The 19,229-nt window shown below is 37.3% G+C and overlaps 1 protein-coding gene across 4 annotated transcripts in view; it reads right to left on the bottom strand.

Annotated features, from left to right (window-relative positions):
• GPATCH2 (G-patch domain containing 2) overlaps window positions 1-19,229 on the bottom strand; it is a 176,104-nt gene that overhangs the window by 27,718 nt on the left and 129,157 nt on the right. For all 4 annotated transcript variants that reach the window (XM_042926285.1, XM_042926286.1, XM_042926289.1 and 1 more), the window contains exon 8: window positions 13,790-13,860. In XM_042926285.1, the coding sequence (XP_042782219.1) occupies window positions 13,790-13,860 (71 nt within the window). The remainder of the gene's footprint in view (window positions 1-13,789; window positions 13,861-19,229) is intronic.

Consider the following 19,229-nt stretch of genomic DNA (forward strand, 5'->3'; position numbering starts at 1 on the left):
GAGATAAAACGTTTCAGGTAAGTGATAACTACAGAAGATAGGCAAAGAAGATCCAATATATATGTAAGAGAAACTTTTGAAGCAAAGCCCAAGCAATGAAACAAAATAAATATGAAAAATTATAATTGGAGGAAATCTTAAAATTAATTTCAAGAATAACAACAACTACCTATGGGAAGAGCACACTTCATCCTTGGGAAAAACAGAACAAAACAAAAAAACACCTAGAATGACCAATATCAGAATACGGTCTAGTCAAACTCTTGGGCATTAAAGAAAAGGAAAGTATCATTGAGCACTCTACCTGTGGGGGGGGGGGGGGACAGACTCTATCAAGCATTGAAAACTATGTTTTATATAGACAATGGGGCAACCTGTTTATTAAGGAAAGAGGATCTGAACCATGGATTATAAATCTGGCCAAAGTGACCTTTACATATACAGGTCATGGACAACCCCTTAATAACTTGCAGGAGCTCAAGGAATATTGTTCCCATGAGCTCTTCCAGAGTAAAACAAAAAGAATAGAGAAACACTGACTTCCCATCTGATGAGGATCATTAACATTATATTTATTTGTAGAATTAATGCTAAATGAACTGAACTAGAACTAAAACTAAAATTGAAACTAAGGAGACAGCACAGGATCGAATGGTTGTATGTTTCAGGCAATGTACACGGAGCACACCCACTGAAAAACGGAAAGAAATGAAGAGTATATAGGAAAAATAGAAGGAATTTGCTGACTGACTATAGGTATTAGCAGAGTATCATTTACTTCAAATCCAATGCTTGGGAGAGGAATGAGAAGGGCAGAAGAGGTTACTAGTCAACTTCAATAAAGGTCACAGTAGAGAACCAACAGCAAATAGCCTCCTCTGCCCAACGTATTAACGTAAATGTAAATACTAGGAAAAAAAAAAACTTCTGAGTTTCAAATGGTTTACCAGGGTGCGAGTAACAGCAAGGAAAAGGAAAAACAGAGAGAAGGAGCGAAGTATACTTGCTTATCCTAAAAGTGGAAAAAAACAAAGAGCCAATGGAAAGATAAACCATAAATAGAGAACAAAACAGAACAATAGCTACCCACCCCTGTTGAGGCCACAGGGTACAGGCTAGACTTCTTTGAAAATAATTTTGTGTGTGTGGAGATTTGATTACAGAACCTGTAACCATTTTTTGTCATGATAAAACAAAATTAAATATATTTAAAAAAGCAGTCTCAATATTAAAATGGAACAAAAGAAGCTAATTATACATTGGTGTATCTATACTTACAAACTATTTCAAGTGACTTTAAAAAACAGGAATTGACTATATATTCCTAGCGAAATATATACTAAGTACAAAACAAACAGAAAAAAAAAAAGAATAAATTTAAACTCTCCTTACAGAGTATTTTATTTGGTGGTCATGATGATATGGTGATTTTGAGACTGCTATATGTGTATGAGGAGATAGATAAAATGAAGACAGCCGACCCTTGAATAACATGGGTTTGAACTGCATGGGTCCACTTATACGGGATTTTTTCCCAATAAACACAGTACAGTATTATAAATGTATTTTTCTCTGCCTTATGATTTTCTTAACATTTTTTCTTTAGCTTACATTATTATAGGAATACGGTATATATGATACATGGAGCATACCAAGTACGTGTTAAGCGACTGTTTCTGTCATCAGTAAGGCTTCTGGTCAACAGTAGACTGTAAGTAGTTAAGTTTTGGGGAATCAAAACTTACTAAAGAATTTTTGGCTGCACGGGGTGTTGGTGCCCCTAACCTCCTCACATGGTTCAGGGCTCAAATGTAATTATTATGGTGTTATTGAGAGGTAGTATTTTCAATGTTGAAAAACAAGATTAAAATCAGTGATGGAAAGTACAAAAATACTGAAGTCTTGAATTTTACCCGGGACTATCAGAATGAGGCAATATGGTTTTTTTAAATTTTTATTTATTTGTTTATTTATTCATTTATTTATTTATTTTACTCCTAACTTATTTCACTGAAAAGGGCTAGAAATAATAATACCTCTAACATCCAGACTGTAGTTTCTGAATCTATTTCTGTTCTTAAAGAATTGGCTGATTCTTGGTGTAGGCCAGAAAAGGTCCAAGGTAGCCTTGAAAATGTAAACGTAGCAGATGGCAAAAAAGCAAAGACTAGTAGACAGGAAACAGACTCAGGAACTAGGATAAAGAATCTTCCATTGCTCAAAGACGGGCCAATTTTAACATCAATTAGGATAATAACTAATGAATTGAAACATATCAAATGTGCTTAAATAAATGAGTTAAAAACAAAACAGAACAAAGTTTCACTGGTCACTTTTAGAAAATGTAAGGAACCAATTAATTTTGAAAACTAATAACTAAAGGGAAGAGATCAAGTATTTATCTTGCATTTCCTGCATGATCTGTGCCTCAAAGTAATCAAGTAGTTGAAGGGGGGGTGGGGAGGCGGTTTTTAACAGAAGTAATCGAACCAATAAGCAAAAGTAAAATGACAGAATTAACATCTCACCATTCTGTAACCCTTAATGAATGGATCTGGGATCACTGTGGCTAATCAATCACAGAAAGAGACATGCAGTGAGAGAAGTTCTGAAACAGTCTTGTCCCAAACAAAACAAAACACACAAACAAAACAACCTGAATATAATCAATTCTCTAGATTTAAATGTCAATTACAGGAAACACAAGGGGCAAGAATATGTGCAATGACACAACGTGGATGAAATCAACAACAGTCCTCAGAGGAGACGAACTTTGCAGAACAAACTGATTTCTGCAATGAAAAACTCTCAAGGAAAAAACAAATGCTGAGGGAGGGGATATTTACAAATCAAAGGGAACTTCAGAGATGTGTACCAACCAGTTACAAGAGATAGACCTCATTTTGATCCAAGTTTACACAATGTATAAGATAAAAGATTATAAAAATAATTGGGGAAATGTGAATATCAACTGTGTATCTTCATATACATTAAGAAATTAGTGCTTTTACAATAGATGTGATATTGGTACTGTGGTTTCTTTTTGTTTAAAAGAGGTTGTTCTTTTTAGAGAAACATACTGATATATTTTGGTTGGAATAATATGATGGATGGGCTATGGGGTTGGAGGAAGGAGTGGGCAGGGATATAGACGAAACAAGATAAGCCACACAGAGAATTATCTAAGCCAGTTGAGAGAGACACACATTGAGTTTCTGTTTTTCTCTGTATTTCTGCATATGATAGATTTTCCACAATAAAATACTGTTAAAAACTGTTTTTACCATCCTCGCGTTGTAAGTGAAAGGCATTCTTTCAATTCTTAAAACTGCCAGTATGAAGTCATTCTAGTTTTTTTCAAATCTTAGTGACACTCTCCATAATTTTTAAGTGATCAAACTTGAAATTAAATTAAGTTACCCATGAAGTCTATGTCGTCTAGTCTGAGTACACCTCTGGACTGTAACTTGATGTAAAAAGATTACAGAAATCCCTATCTGAGGTTTATTGTCCTTAGAAAGGATAATGCATAGTTTTTATTCCATCTTTCTAATTAGTAATTTAAGCATATGTTCAGCATTTAACTCTAAATGTTTGCCTTTTCCCCAAGCTCAAAGACAGCTGTCCAAGATTTGAATGCCAGAAAACATTTAAATATCAACATCTGTTGAATTATGTTAATTTAGTGTAATATAATTGGGCATGAGTTGGAATTGATCAGAAGTATATGAAGTAAACAAAGGTAAATTCACAACAATATCTTGGCATACAAACAAATCACTACAGAGTGATGAAAAAATATTTCTGAAGAGAAAGAGCAAGGAAAAAATACTGATTATAAACAAGGGGATTCTTTTGAAAACATAGTTCTCACTCTATGAGACATTGTTTTGTGATTTTTGTATTTATTGTGAAGTTGCCTCATAATTGAAAGGTAGTTAAAATCAGCTAAAACAAGTGATAGTTAAATGTTTCATATTTGAATATTTTTATAGAACATTAAATAAAACATTCCAATTACTTATATATGCACTGAATTTTTTAGATTTCAGGATGATCCCTGTTATGTTATAAGCAGTTACATATATCACAATTCAAGAATTGATATAATTTCTGTTCTATAGACATAAAGTATCATTAAAAATTTTTTTTTAAATGTTGACTCATTTTTTGAGAGAGAGATGGAGACGGAGTGTGAGTGGAGGAGGGGCAGAGAGAGAAGGAGACACAGAATCTGAAACAGGCTCCAGGCTCTGAGCTGTCAGCACACAGCCCAACGAGGGGCTTGAACCCATGAACTGAGAGATCATGACCTGAGCTGAAGTCGGACACTTAACCCACTGCGCCACCCAGGTGCTCCTGAAATAGCATTTTTAAATTCTCTGTGTTTTCAGTGTGGCAGATGAATCTACTAGGCTCATTCTGGAGGCTTGTAAGGTACGGATTATGAAGCAGTAGCTGTTGTTTATGGTATTGCTGATTTAAAATATTAACCTTCACAGTAATTCTTTTACTAATCAACTAGGATTACTTGTTGTTTTGGGTTGTATTCTGGCACATAAACACATCGGATGAGCAGATCCTCAAATGTACTCGTAATGAAGTTATAATCCATGCGGCAGTAGAGATACAAATGGTTGTATCTTCATGATTTCCTAGGGGAACCATCTTTGGGAGTTAAAGGTTAGTTTTGTGTCCATGCCCATTTAATCACAGGACCAATTTGCAGAGTGCCAACTGTGAAACAGACACCTGTCTGAAGGAAACGGGACTCCACAAGACAAATTTATTTGTCCAGGTCACTGGAATGGTTTCACATGCTATTTTCCGTTATTAGTGACCATGGCCAAATTCAACTGTTGTTCTAGAGATGAGAGGCTGCGTATACTTTTAGTCATTTGAAATCATCCAATTGATCCACCAGATTTTAAGAAAGAGGGGCCATTGTCATGCATGTTTTACCGGGAAGTACTTGATTGCTTTTTTATTTACCATACAGTGGACATATTACATATTTCCAAATGGCAAATCCCTTTTTTACCAGTGTGGATTACTCATATTACACTGAAAAGCAATCTCTCAAAATTCTAATTGGCTGATAAGTAACTTTATTTAGTATAATCACAATTTAAAATAATTATCCATAATCATTAGTGTAAAATTTTGGCAAGGAAGGTCAGAACTTCTAGATGCCAAAAGGACAGGAGGCATGAGAACTGGCAATTTAAGAATAGTGCCTTTTTTAATACAATATAATAATTTGACCATATAGCATAAAACGGATTAAATTCCTTAAAAATCATTTTATGTTGTATATGTGGTATATTTCCAATTATTCTACTATAAATATCTATACCTAAAAGCTATTAAAGATTTAAATTAGAACACATATGCAATTAAATATATTCCAATTGAACAATTTTGGAAGGTATACATTCTTATTAAAGAGAATATGTAAAAATATTCTACCTGTTCATTCATGCATACATATGAATGAATTAACAATTCCAAAATACACTTCTAGGTGTAGGATTGGGTATACTTTTTTAAAACAATGAAATGTAATGTTAATTTTAGTTTGTAAAGAAAAAAAATGATAACATAATAGACATTTTACTTTTAAAATTAGTATTTAAAAGCAGTTTCAAACCATTATTTTGGACATATAAACGTAAGGTACATCAAACCTGAAATGCTGAGTGATATAACTTGCTTCAAAATATGGTGTTGAATCATTGATTTAATATGACAAAGAAGGATTTGTTTTAAAATCCTAGATTTGTTAACATAGGATAGGCAACTTCTCATCTTAAAAATTAAAATAAAGCATCATTTACTTTTGTTAACTTATTTAATTTTGTCGATACATTTCTGTGAAGAGCACACTGAATAAATATAGTCCACGTCATTAACAAGCACTCTAATGAACAGTTATCCTGTCCCAATTTATTAACAGCTGCTCAAAAATGCAGGGATTAATAGTTTAATTTATTTTTGGCAAACCTGCAAAATGACAAATAGTTTTATATCTGTTGCAAATTAGATCTCCTTCTCCAATACCAGATGACATGATGGGGAAGACTGAGCAAACCCAATCCTTGAACATCTCTGGATCTTTAGAAGATCAAATAAAGAACAGCTATAATTCTATTTGTTACAGCTAGAACACAATACAGTGATCTGTATCATCATGGAAACATGAATATGCTCTGTATTAAAGTAAATAAGAATGTTCTTCTAACTTAATGGAAGACAGTTGACATGAATGTGTGTGTGTGTGTGTGTGTGTGTGTGACAGAGAGAGAGAGAGAGAGAGAGAGAGAGAGAGAGAGAGAGAATGTGATGGGATTTGTTGTTTTTCTGATAAAATCTATTGTCATTATTTTCATGTTAGGAGACTCTTTACTACTAATCAGGGGAGAGGACAGCAAAGAAAAAAAGGTTGATTTCTTTCTTCTCACTATTAGTTGCTAACATAAGAAATAGAACAACAGCATCCAGGGATTATCAAATTATTTGACACTAAGTAAATAAATAATGTAATGCTACTAAGAACTAAGTAAAAGTGAATTAACACATGTTTTTAAAAGGCATTTAAAGATATTAAGTAGAATTTAATAACAATAAGAATGTTTTTACTTAATTTCAAATTATATATCAGACAGTTGGATGATTTAGCCCTCTGTGCCTCAGAAGAATAAATGACAAAAATCATGTAAGTAAAGAATCAGAATAGATTAAAGAAAAAAAGATACCAGATCTAAAAGGAAAGGCCCTGATATGATCAAAATAATTCAATAAAATTGCTGATAATTTTTGTCTATCAATCCTTTTGTATGGAGTCTTAGAATTACAGGGGCACCTGGGTGGCTCAGTCGGTTGGGCAGACGACTTTGGCTCAGTTTATGATCTCACAGGTCGAAGGCTCATGAGTTCGAGACCTGCTTCGAGCTCTGTGCTGACATCTCAGAGCCTGGAGCCTGCTTCCGATTCTGTGACTCCCTCTCTCTCTGCCCCTCCCCTGCTTGCGCTCTGTCTCTCCGTCTCTCTCTCAAAAATAAATAAACATTAAATTTTTTTAAAAGAATAATAAAGACTAATCATAAGCATAAAGAAGTATTTAAAAAAAGCAAGATATTTTCAAGAATGGTACATCATTTAGTATCAGGCATCACTTAATGTATGTTTTACTAACTTTTGCTTTGGGAAGCTTTAGAAACAATATGAAAATATGAAATTATTTAATTGGAGTTTTAAATGAGGTGAAAGCAGAGGAAAAGAACTTTCTAACTTTGAGAAGTGTAAAATTATATTTGACTAATGAACTAAAAAAATGGAAGGCTTGGATACCAAGTCTGGAATTAAAGAGAAAGATATGGGTTGAAGCAAGAAATCTAGATGCGACTAGTGTTTCTATAAAACACTTAGATGCACTGCCCCCAAGGTTGAGCTGAGTGTGTGAATGAGTGTGAATATGTGTGAGTGTGTGTCTCATTTTGGCTAACAATCTACTGCAGGCAATGACCACTCAAAAACTATGCCTGTTAATTATTAAATATTGACAGTGATACGTAGTAAGTAGTGGTTTTAAAAAATTAAAATTGTGTCTGCTTTCATGTATTTATTTTTTAAAAAAAATTTGTGTTTCCCTAAGTTTTTATTTGTGTTTTCAAAGGTTTTAGGGTATGTAAAAATGACAACACAAAGAAGAGACTCTGAGACGCTCATTCAACGTTAGATGAGGGATAATATACAATAAACTTAAGACTAAATGCCACAGTAAGAAAATGGATAGAGAACTTTTTTAAAGTTTATTTATTTTGAGAGAGAGTATGAGTGGAGGAGGGGCAGAGAGAGCGAGAGAGAGAGAGGGAGAATGAGTATTCCAAACATGCTCCTTGCTGTCAGCGCGGAGCCCAATGAGGGGCTCGACCTCACGCACCGTGACATCATGAAATGGGCCAAAACCAAGAGTCAGATGCTTAACTGATGGAGCCACCCAGGTGCCCCGTGAAAATGGACAGAGAACTCTTCAGAAATAGAAGGACGGCTAGAACTAATGAAACGGAAATGTCAGATGGGAATAATCAAAAATATATAAGCAACACGGATGAATGCAAGATGGGAAACCATTAACCTCAAGCACTGCGAGGCAAAATCTTGGTGGATCACAGCAAATGAATATAAGAGGAGAATGTTATGGTGAAAAATTTTCACACCACTCAGTGCCTGACACACCTGCTCCAGGATAAGGGCTTCCCCCCAGGGAATAAAAAATGGAAGCAGCAAACTAAAAGGAAGATGAGTGGCACTAATATTGCTTGAATCAATGAGATTATATCATACCTCTGTTTATAATTTGAGTTTAAGTTAGTTTACATTATCTATGTTAAGAATGAGTCCAAAGTTTGATGCCAGGACCCATTAAGTATCATGACTGAGAAGATGGAGAATGTTAACGATGTTTACAACAAACATTTGTATTTCATTAATAACTGTGGATATGATTAATGGCATGTTATGCCGAGCACTGCTGATGGCGGCTGAAGCTCAGGAGCGATGGGTGAAGAGTGTGAAGCCAGTTGGGGAACCCAGAGGAACACTGCCCTTTCGGGAGGAAGAAGAGCAGGTTACCGTGACAGAGTCCACTGCCGATGAGGTAGGGCTTCCTGAGAGAACTGACTAGAATTATTGAAGTACGTTGGTTGTTTAAAGGAGACTTTAATAGGTTGTCACCTCTTGGGTACTGTTAGCCATAAAAGAAGTCTCAGAGTTGGAAGAGACACAACTGCCCTGTGCCCATCACCGACTGAAAGAGCCTAGATGAACAGTAAAGTGGATGTGGCCAAAAAAAAAAAAAAAAAAAAAAAGAGACATAGGGTAAACTGGATACCTGGAACACTACCGAATCGCATTATACCCCTCTATGGAGGTCTTGAAGATTCTCCTGCGGAGCTGAGGGTGAGAGGTAGTACACCCCACAGGCGACAGCCATCACTGCACGGCCCTGGATTCATTCAGAGCGTCCGCGAGGACTGCCCACCCCAGGAGCCTGCCTCAGAATCTCAGCTTTGAGTCATTAACGGCAGACCACTTGTGCATTTATCTTTTCGTACCTGCCTGCTATGTTTTGCGAGGAAATGATCCTAAAATTTATTGATTTAATGCCTTGCAGTTCTCTCTTCTAACCTTTATATTTTCCACAAGTTGAGAAAGGGAAGTGCAGTCAGTCATCCAAAAGGGGTAAGAAAAGTCAAGACGATATTAAAAATACTAGAAAGAAAATGGCTTTCAAGAAAGAAACGGAGAAAAACACATATAAATAAGGAAGGTGAAGAATTTTGTGCCTTGCGCTTAATAAAACTGGTAACAAAAATTAAACTTGAGTGAGTCTTTCTCTCCTTGGGCTGATTTCACCTTTACAAACTGCCCTGTGCCGAGCACAAATGTTACTCTTAGAGACACAAGAAAATATACCGCATCCACAAAACAAGACACGGAGGATATATGAAATGAATGTTCAAGGAAACAAGGTGAGCTCTTGGAAATGAAAAGTGTAAGGGAATTTTTTTTTTTTTAATCAATAAAAGGTTTGGGATATAACATTGATAAAATTGCCCAGAAATCTTTGAAGACAACAATATATAAAAGAGAAGTTAAGAAAAATTGGAGGATCATTGGAGGGCACTCCAACATCCAAATCGCAAGAGAGCAGAGAAAATGGAAACCATCGAGAACTACAGGCACTAGAGTAATGCCTTCAAAATCCTGGGGCAAAAATGGTTCTCAAATCAGAATTCAATTACCAGCTGAATCAATCAGTGTAAGACTAGAATAAACAGATTTTTAGACACACAAAGTCGCACAGATTTAACCACGACTGTTCTCTTTCTCAGAAAGCTCAGGAGAAATCATGGCATGGGACCCAGGGAACAGGGAAATCCCATGTCGGAGAGTCGAGGGAAATCCCCAGGGCGGTAACGAAGAGAGATCACAGGATATCAGCTGTGCAGCAGGTCCAGACGGCAAACAGTTCAGAATCGATTGAGAAATGAACAGCTCCAAGAGGGATGCCACCACGAAAAAGAACTGAGAGGAGCCACACTGCTTTGTGGTGGTTGATGAACTGGGGTGAGGCACACAGAAAACAAAGCAATGAAAAACAAGACAGCTATCTCCGTGACAACAGGAAAATTATACATCTATGAATAATATTTACATACATAATCACATGAATGCAAACAGTGAATATTGATTTGGTCGGACGATTACGATATAGCTGCTAGAGAGAGAGAGAGAAATGAAGACACTGTGTGCGTGCGTGTGTGTGCGTGTGTAAGGCATACAGCAGGAAGTCAGTAGGTAGTATCAAACTACGAACTTCAAGAAATAGTAATATAAGCATGTAATTTAGGTTGATACTAGAAGAAATGGCTAAAAGGGTTGGACGTGTTTTCTTCTGCAGGGTAAACTCGGACAACAGGGAAGGACAGGTCTCGGGCCTGCTGTCCGTTGTTATAAGTCTTATAGAAATGATTTGACATTCTAAACTAGGTACAAGAAAAATATAATAAAAACATAAAATTTAACAAGTGCTTAGGAAACACGCATGTGGAAGTAACAATACCACACTTGGAAAGAAAATGGCTTTCAAGAAAGAAACATGGAAACATACATATAAATAAGCTAACATCTGAGCTCTTCCATTTTAAATGCCTTACAGGCATTGACTCATCTATTTCTCACAACAATGTTATGGGGCATGTACTGCCATCTTCTCTGTTTCACAGATAAGTAAACTGAGGGACAGAGAGGTTAAGGATTTTGCTCAGGATCACCCAGCTGGTGAGTGGAGAAGTGGGAACAAGAAGGCAGGCCCTCTAACTGTAGAGGCCCCTCCGTGGACTCAATCAGAGCACTTTACTGCTGCGGATTCAATTTTAAATTCATTCTACAAGTATTTTATGTAACGAATAATTTTTTTACATCATCTTCCTAGCTTGCTTCCATATATATTTTTTTAAGTTTATTTATTTATTTTTGAGAGAGAGAGAGAGAGAGAGAGAGAGCACAAGTGGGGGAGGGACAGAGACAGGGAGACAGAGAATCCGAAGCAGACTCCAGGCTCTGAGCTGTCAGCACACAGCCCAACGAGGGGCTCGAACCCATGAACCAGGGGATCATGACCTGAGCCGAAGTCGGACGCTTAACCGACTGAGCCACCTAGGCGCCCCTGTAACGAATATTTATTGTCCATGCATCAGGCATTGTTTTTGGTATTGGGGATACACCAGTATGAAAAGCAAAGGCCTGCCGTCATGAAGCTTAAAGAGAAGGGGAACAGGGACAATCAGGAGACAGATTAAGCAGAGTCTAATGGTCCCCGTGGACAGAGCTTTTTTCACACTGAGGAGACAGACTTGACGGAGATGGGAAGCTATAAAGATAGCTGCAGGGAGAGGGAACAAACAGCACGTGCTAGGGCCCTGAGGCTTGAGTGGGGTCCATGTGCTAGGGGAACAGGAAGCTGGGGGAACAGGATGAAGACCACCGTGCAGGAGTAGAAGAGTAAGACTAAGTAAAGTGGGAGAAGATGACAGGGAGGAAGCAACGAAGGGCTGGGCCTGATCACAGATGGCCTTGATGGCCAACATAAAGACTTTGAAATGATATGGAAAGCCAAGAGGGAATTTTATTTAAAATTTCTTAGAGAAGATCTTTGTTGAGGTGTAGTTGACATAAGCAAAATGCACAGTTAAATGTACAATTGGATAAGCTCTGACATAGGTATATACATGTGAAACCATCGTCACAGTCAAGACAACAAAGATACTCATCACCCCAACAGTTTCTTTATGCCCTCTGGTAACCTTCTCTCCAGTGCCTCCCTGGCCCTCGTCCCAGGCCCATGCAACGACTCATCTGCTTCCTGCCAGTTTAACATGCTCTTGATGCCCACTATTTTAGATCGTCTTTTGAAAAGCCTCATGAATCACACATCATTGTTATTATCACTTTACATAGACAAGGGTTGTTTACATTTACCTAAATCTTTACCAGTTTATTGGCTCTGCATTCATTCCTGCATCTCAGACTTTCCTGGGGAGATCCTTTTTTGGAAACACATCTTTTAAAAATTCTTCTAGCCAAGGTCTGTTGGTAGTAAATGTCCTTCGTTTTTGAACATCTGAAAATGTGTTTACTTCAAGTTCACACAGGAAAGGTGTTCTTCTAGGCTGCCAATCTATGTTCACTTAGTCCATTGTGTTCTAGTTTCATTGTTGCTGCCAAGAAATCTGATGGATAGCTAGCATTCCTTAGTAGACAATTTATCCTTTCTTTCTGGATTCTTTTCAGATCTTCTTTTATTTTTGGTGTACTACAGTATATACTACTAGGTATGGGTTTATGTTTATTTATTCCACTTAGTATTAGTTGTGCTTTCTGTATGTGCAGCTGTGATCTGTAACATTTGTCAGTTTGGGGAATTCTTAGCCAGTATCTCTTTAAATACCATGCTTTTTTTCCCTTTTTTTAAGCATTTTTATATTCTTTATCAAAGACTCTGATTAAACATATCTTAGACTTTTTTTCTGGGTCTCTTAACCACTCTTTCATTTTTCCAACTCCTTGTGTTTTTATGCTATATTCTGGTCTATTTCGTGGACATATCTCCATTTCACTGATTACCTCTTTAATAATCATATTTCTCATTTCTGATGATTATCTGGCTTTTATTAAACTTTGCCTATTAATGCCAATAGTGATCTGCTGCCTGCTCATTTTATTTCCATAAATATTTCATCCATAGTTATTTGTAATTGATACATGTACCTTTTATCCTGATTATGGTTACAATTTTAGGATCTCACATTCTTAGGGGTAAGTGTATTGGTTTTCCTTTGACTATCACTGATGGTCAACTTACATGTTTGACAGTTCTTGACTGCCTAACTTAGGCAAGCTAGTGGGTTCTCAGTTGAGTTTACTTTGTACAACGTTGTACTTTAAAGCTGTATTGCTTGCTTGGGGATGTTAAACACAGCAGCTAGTGCACTAGCAATGGGAAGTCATGGAGGCAATGGTCTGCGGTCAGTTATCCTGTTAAAATTTGAGCAAGTGTAAATCTAAGGGCGGTAGTTCTGATCAATATTCCGATTGCCATTTTCATCTAAATAAAAATTAAGTCTTCAGAGACACCACATGCAAAATTTGAAAATGTACGTCTGAAACAATCAACTGAGAATAATAATAATTCTGTTAAAGGGGAAAAAAATAACACTGACTCAGCAATATAAAATGAACAAGAATCTAGAAGCACATCTTAAAAACAACATATTTTCTATATATTCATCTATATATTATTAGTATAAAAACACATGTTGCTTCTCAGAAGGTCTAAGTACCATTTAAGTTTGGGGAAAAAGGCTAATTCTTCTTTTTTAAATTAAAAAATAAAATGATTGTTGTAAATCCTGACCTAATATTCATTAGTTATGAGAAACAGAAACTTTCTTTTCTTTTTAAAATTCATTCTTTATTTTTTACCAGCTTTAAAAAATATAGAAATAAAATGGTGTCTCTCTATTCATCACTAGTAATCTTGAAATATATTCTAATAAACGATGCATAAAATATTTCAAACTCTTTGGAACCAGAGTCAACCCAACTGTAATTCAGCCCATTCCTATTGGTATGCAAAACAAAACAAAACAAAACAAAACAAAAGAAAACAAAACAAGAGAGAGAGACATATAATCCGAAATAGAAGTGATTTTGAATTGCTTACCTGCTGGCTGTTTTCACAGAACAGTTTTTCTTGTGTCCTCTTTCAGCTCGGTTATCTCTCAGAAGCTGATGCTACATAAAGTGTCAAGACAAAGTTGTAGAAACAAAAATATTTTCATTATATTATTTTTAAGTAGAAAAAGTTCTCATTCAAAGGGACACTATTTGTTCACTTGCAGTGCTTTTCTTCCCCCCCCCCCCCCCCCCCCCCCCCCCCGGTTTCTCTCAAAACAAAGACCATGATTTTTGCTAGGGACGCCATGGCCACTCTTGTAAAACTGTTAGTAAGAGTTGGCAGTCCAGTGCTTTCCCGGCAAAAAAATCGCTCTTACAGCCACTTCATTTACAGTCCACAACCAGAGGTTCTAGAAGTCAGCTCTAATCCTGGTTCTCTGGAGTTGTCTTGGTTAAAAGAACATAACCTCTCTTGCCAATGGCCTCTGCCATTGCGTTCAAGTGTGAATTTTTTGAGACTTTGTCATTTATGCTGACATAAAAGATCTAATACTATTTTCTCTGTATCTACTGGCCTAACATGGTAAAGAAACACACTTAAAACATTCTTTTTCAAAGAAATTATTGGCTTGGAAATATATAATTAGAAAGTATGTATATGTATTTGATCGCCTCCTCAAAATGCTTCACCATCCACTTCCTTTCACACTTGCTTTACCCTAACTAATTGGAAAGAAAAAAAAAAAACAGAATAGTCAATACTCTTTACTATGTGTTCACTCAAACTGTAGCTTATCTTATTTATGCAGAAATATAATTATACACAAGGCTGGGCCAAAAAGAAGTTGCATAGCATATTAGAAATGAACCCTAACACACAACAGAAATCTTGGAAGTAATAATGCAGGAAAGGTCTACGTTCTAATCCCAGCTGTGCCAGTACCTAACAAGTTACCAGGTTTTAACAACAGATTTACCACCTACAAACTGTGTAATCTCAGGCAAAGTACTTAACCTCCACGTCCATCCGTAAAATGGGAGATAATAATAGTATCTACCTGTAGGGCCACTGTGAATGTCAAACAAGATAAACCATGCGAAATGCTTCGCACCATGACCAAAACATGAGTGCTGAGAAAATGGTTCATATGCTACCATTATGATTATGATTAATGAACCTGGGTGTCAGTGGGTATTGTCTGACCAGGATCAATACCTTTGGATAAAAAAATGCTGTGAACTATTTAATGGCATTATTTAGAATCAGTTATAAAGACATATAGCCATCTTCGAGAAGGAATATAACTTAATTAGATCACCAAGAACAGGAATGTCTTAACTAAGTGTATCTTAAAACTCTCTTAAATACCTACTTCTTTCCTTCCCCACTACCACCTTCCTAGTCCAGACTATCATTGTCTCTTGCTTGCAGCGGCCTCCCTGACTCCAGACTTGCTCCTATCCAATTCATTCTCCACACTGCAGCCAGTAATTCTAAAATTAGATCTGGCTACATTACTCTCTGCAGATAAACCCCCAAGTCTTGTACAAGGCTTCCATGGCCATTCATAATTTGATTACATTTCTAAACTCCTAATTTATCACGCTTCCTCCTACTTCCAACCTAACCTTCTTACTTCTTCTTTTTAAAAACTTTAATTCCAGCTAACACGCAGGTTAAATATTAGTATCGAGTGTACAATATAGTGACTTGACAATTCTACGTGCTCATTGTGCTAAGTGTATTTACTCTTAATCCCCTGGTCTATTTCACCCAACCTTCCACCCACCTCTCCTCTGGTGATGGTCACTAACCCCCTTCTTTCGAAATTACATATCCTGGTCACCCTGAGCCTTTAGACTGGGGTGTGTCCCACATTCTTGCTCACCTGTGGCCCTTGGCTTCCGTTATGCATTGTGCTTGCGCCTCCAAGGTCCAGCACAATGTCTGGAACATTTTTAGTGCTCAATAAATATTTGTTGAATGAATGAATGATTGAATAAGTGAGATAAAGATATAGGGAGTGAGATCTAGTATCTGATAGGTAGTGAAGCTAGAGCTCATTATTACTACTTACAGAAAATGGCAACCATTTATCTTAAGTCCATTAATCTGAAAGTGTTTCAATTTAGAAACACTTCGTACCATGAAAACTAAATTGCTTCTGAAAATAAAAATAATTAATTACTTTGGCATTTCTAAGTCTAGTGCCTTTAAAAATATATATATACAAACCAACATTTGTGACACAGATAGCTAGAGGTGAGATGATAAAATCTCTACCTCCACCTGGAATGAATAGTAGTTAACTAACTTTTCTAATTTTAAGATAGAAGACAGATATGCGCACACTGTTCCTGAAGTTTGTGTGAAAGCAGTGAAAACAAAGAACTCAAAATCCCCAGCACAACAGTCTGGAATAAGAAAAGAATGCTACGGTTTAGTTTTGAAAATGCAACAGTAATGGCCCAAATAAATATTAGACTGTCCCTAGTAGGTCTGGATAGTTCTCAGAGAGGCTGCCATCTGGATCAGCTTAAACAAGCTAGCACCTTCTGTGAACTCTGATGTTAGAGCTCTTTCTATGAGATTTCTGAGAATTTCTTTTCTTCCTCAAATGTATAGTTTTGAGGGGCTTTGTGTATAAAAAGAGACACATACTGGAATTATTTAGTACAATACTCCTATGTTAAAAAGCCATCACAAATTTTCTCACTGTATCAGCACAACTCTAATTCTGGGTATATCTTTTGCAACTTTAAAATCAACCTCAGATAGGGGTGCCTGGGTGGCTCAGTGGGGTTAAGCTTTGGCTTAGGCCATGATCTCGTGGTTTGTGGGTTTGAGCCCCGCATTGGGTTCTGTGCTGACAGCTCGGAGCCTGGAGCCTGTTTTGGATTCTGTGTCTCCCTCTCTCTCTGCCCCTCCCCTGCTTGTGCTCTGTCTCTCTTCTCTCTCAAAAATAAACATTAAAAACATTTTTAAATCAAACTCAGATAAAAAAAAATATAAACTCAGATCTATGGGTCACGAATCTCATAAGTGAATATGGGAGTCTAGATCTTTTAAGGGGCAAAGATGAAAAAATCCAGAATGTTATTAGAATAGAAAGCATATATTTGTATTTGAGAGCTTCTCAACACATTTCTGCTATGCCCCAAAGAACAAGAGAAAGGATGGAAGAGTGGGGTGGGCTAGGGGGCGGAATCAGGTCATGAATTCAAGATAAAAGACACAGGGTCCTTGAGCTCTAATAAGTAAGAGTAGATCCTCAGGGTTTTTTGAGAAATTCCTCCCTCTCCTTACTGATAATTCTTCTGTTTCCTTGGACTACTATCAGTGTCACAAGCGAGGTCAATTTTCAGGATTCTGACTCGACAACGTCAACTCTGATTAATAACAGAACTTCTGAATATGGTGCGAAGTGCTTCTTACCTTCCAACTTTCAGATTGCTGGACTTAGGCCAGACGGAGACACAATTCCCTGATTAGTGACCTGCAGATGTATATTAAAGAATGACTCGCATAAGAATTATGTTAAAATTCATTAACACAAAACCTAGTACAACGTGAGGTTTCCGAAAGGTGCACAATTTTTAAAACTGCTGAACTAAACCAGGAAGGCAAGTGTTCCTCGTGGATGATGGTTCTTACTGTGAGAAAGGGAGCTGGGAAATGCCGTGGCTATTCATGATATTTTTACGGGCTTCATTACAAATTTCAAATCTCTAGCACAAGAGAAGAAGCCAAGAGAAGAAGTCTTCTTCCACAGCAATACTCTTTACCACCTGATATTCAGAGGCACTCAAGAGCATGTGTGTTCCTTGTTAGCAGCCGCTTCTCAGTAATTTCTCAAATGTCTACAGAACGTCAAGTCTCGTCACACGTGGGCTCTCAGTGTCCTCACCTTAAAAGGAGAACTAGTACCCAAACTGTGATCTGTGATTCCTTAAGATACTTGTAAATTCAGTCAAAATGTCAAATCATTATGTTCAAAGAGGAAAAATCAGGATTAAGTCAGATGAAGCAAAACAAACAAACAAAAAAATGATGCTTCATATAGCTGTCTCTCTCTCTCTTTCCTTCCATTTCTGAACCGACTTTCATATTTCTCTTGAGCCCTTTGTAACTGCCCTCTCTGTGGTTTTCTCAAATATTTCACAACATACTGCCATTATTGCTTTCCTGCCCCAGATTAGAACCACCACAAGGGAAAAGCTATGTTGTTTTTCTAAACACCTTCTTTTGTAAGGAGAGAGAGTACCTGACAGATAATGGTTGACAGGTAATAGTCATTTAGTGAATGTGTAATCAAAGAGTGAGAAGTACGCAAGGTGTTAATGATTATGGGATTTAGCCTTAAAGAACAGAAAGACGAATACTAAGACAGGGGAAGTAGAAAGGGGTGGGATTTAAAAAAAAAAAAGCGGGGTTAATGTTATCATTTCTGTAGGTTGAGAAGTTGATGTGGGAAAAATAAAAGGTGACCATGCCCGCTAACAGTAATTCATTCAACAGGATGAAGGATTTTACCCTCTTTACGGTGTTGCATTTCATCACTCGCATCTAGGGTTAGCAAAGTTTCCTGCGCTAGAGTTAGATTTGAGTTGAATTAAGAGATTCTTACCCTCAAAATGTAAGTGGTCTGTATGTATATTTGTATACGTACACACAGGTACAGTCATTCCTCATTATTCATGGATTCCATATTTCTGAATTTGCCTATTTGTTAAAATTTATGTGTAATGCTAAGATCAATACTTCCGGCACTTTTGCAGTCCTTCACAAACATGTGCACGGTGGTAAAAATTTGGGTCCCCTGTTACACGTTCTCCACTGAGGTCTGACAAGCTGATGCACTGTCTTCCTGTTTCAGCTTTTAGAGTGTAAATGAGTGTCTTTGTTGCAGTCTATTTAGTGCCACGTTTTTTTTGCATTTTTCTGCTCTGGTTTTTGATTTTATCATAAAATGGTCCTCAGGCAGGGGGCACCTGGGTGGCTCAGTTGGTTAAGTGTCCAACTTCGCTCAGGTCATGATCTCACAGTTGGTGAGTTCGTGTCCTGGATCGGGCTCTAGGCCGACAGCTCAGAGCCTAGAGCCTGCTTCAGATTCTGTGTCTCCCTCTCCCTCTGCCCCTCACCCACTCACACTCTGTCTCTCTCTCTCAATAATAAATAAACATTAAAAATAAATAAATAAAAAAATGGTCCTCAGGTATAGTACGGAAGTGTAGTCAAGTGCTCCCAAGTGCAAGGCTGCGAGGGAGCTTACAGAGGAAACACGGGCATTAAAGAAGCTTTCATCAGGTATTAAGAATCAAAGATGGGGCGCCTGGGTGGCTCAGTCGGTTAAGCGTCCGACTTCAGCTCAGGTCATGATCTCACGGTCCATGAGTTCGAGCCCCGCGTCAGACTCTGGGCTGATGGCTCAGAGCCTGGAGCCTGCTTCCAATTCTGTGTCTCCCTCTCTCTCTGCCCCCCCGCC

Source organism: Panthera leo, chromosome F3 (assembly GCF_018350215.1).
Source record: "Panthera leo isolate Ple1 chromosome F3, P.leo_Ple1_pat1.1, whole genome shotgun sequence".
Lineage (NCBI taxonomy): Eukaryota > Metazoa > Chordata > Mammalia > Carnivora > Felidae > Panthera > Panthera leo.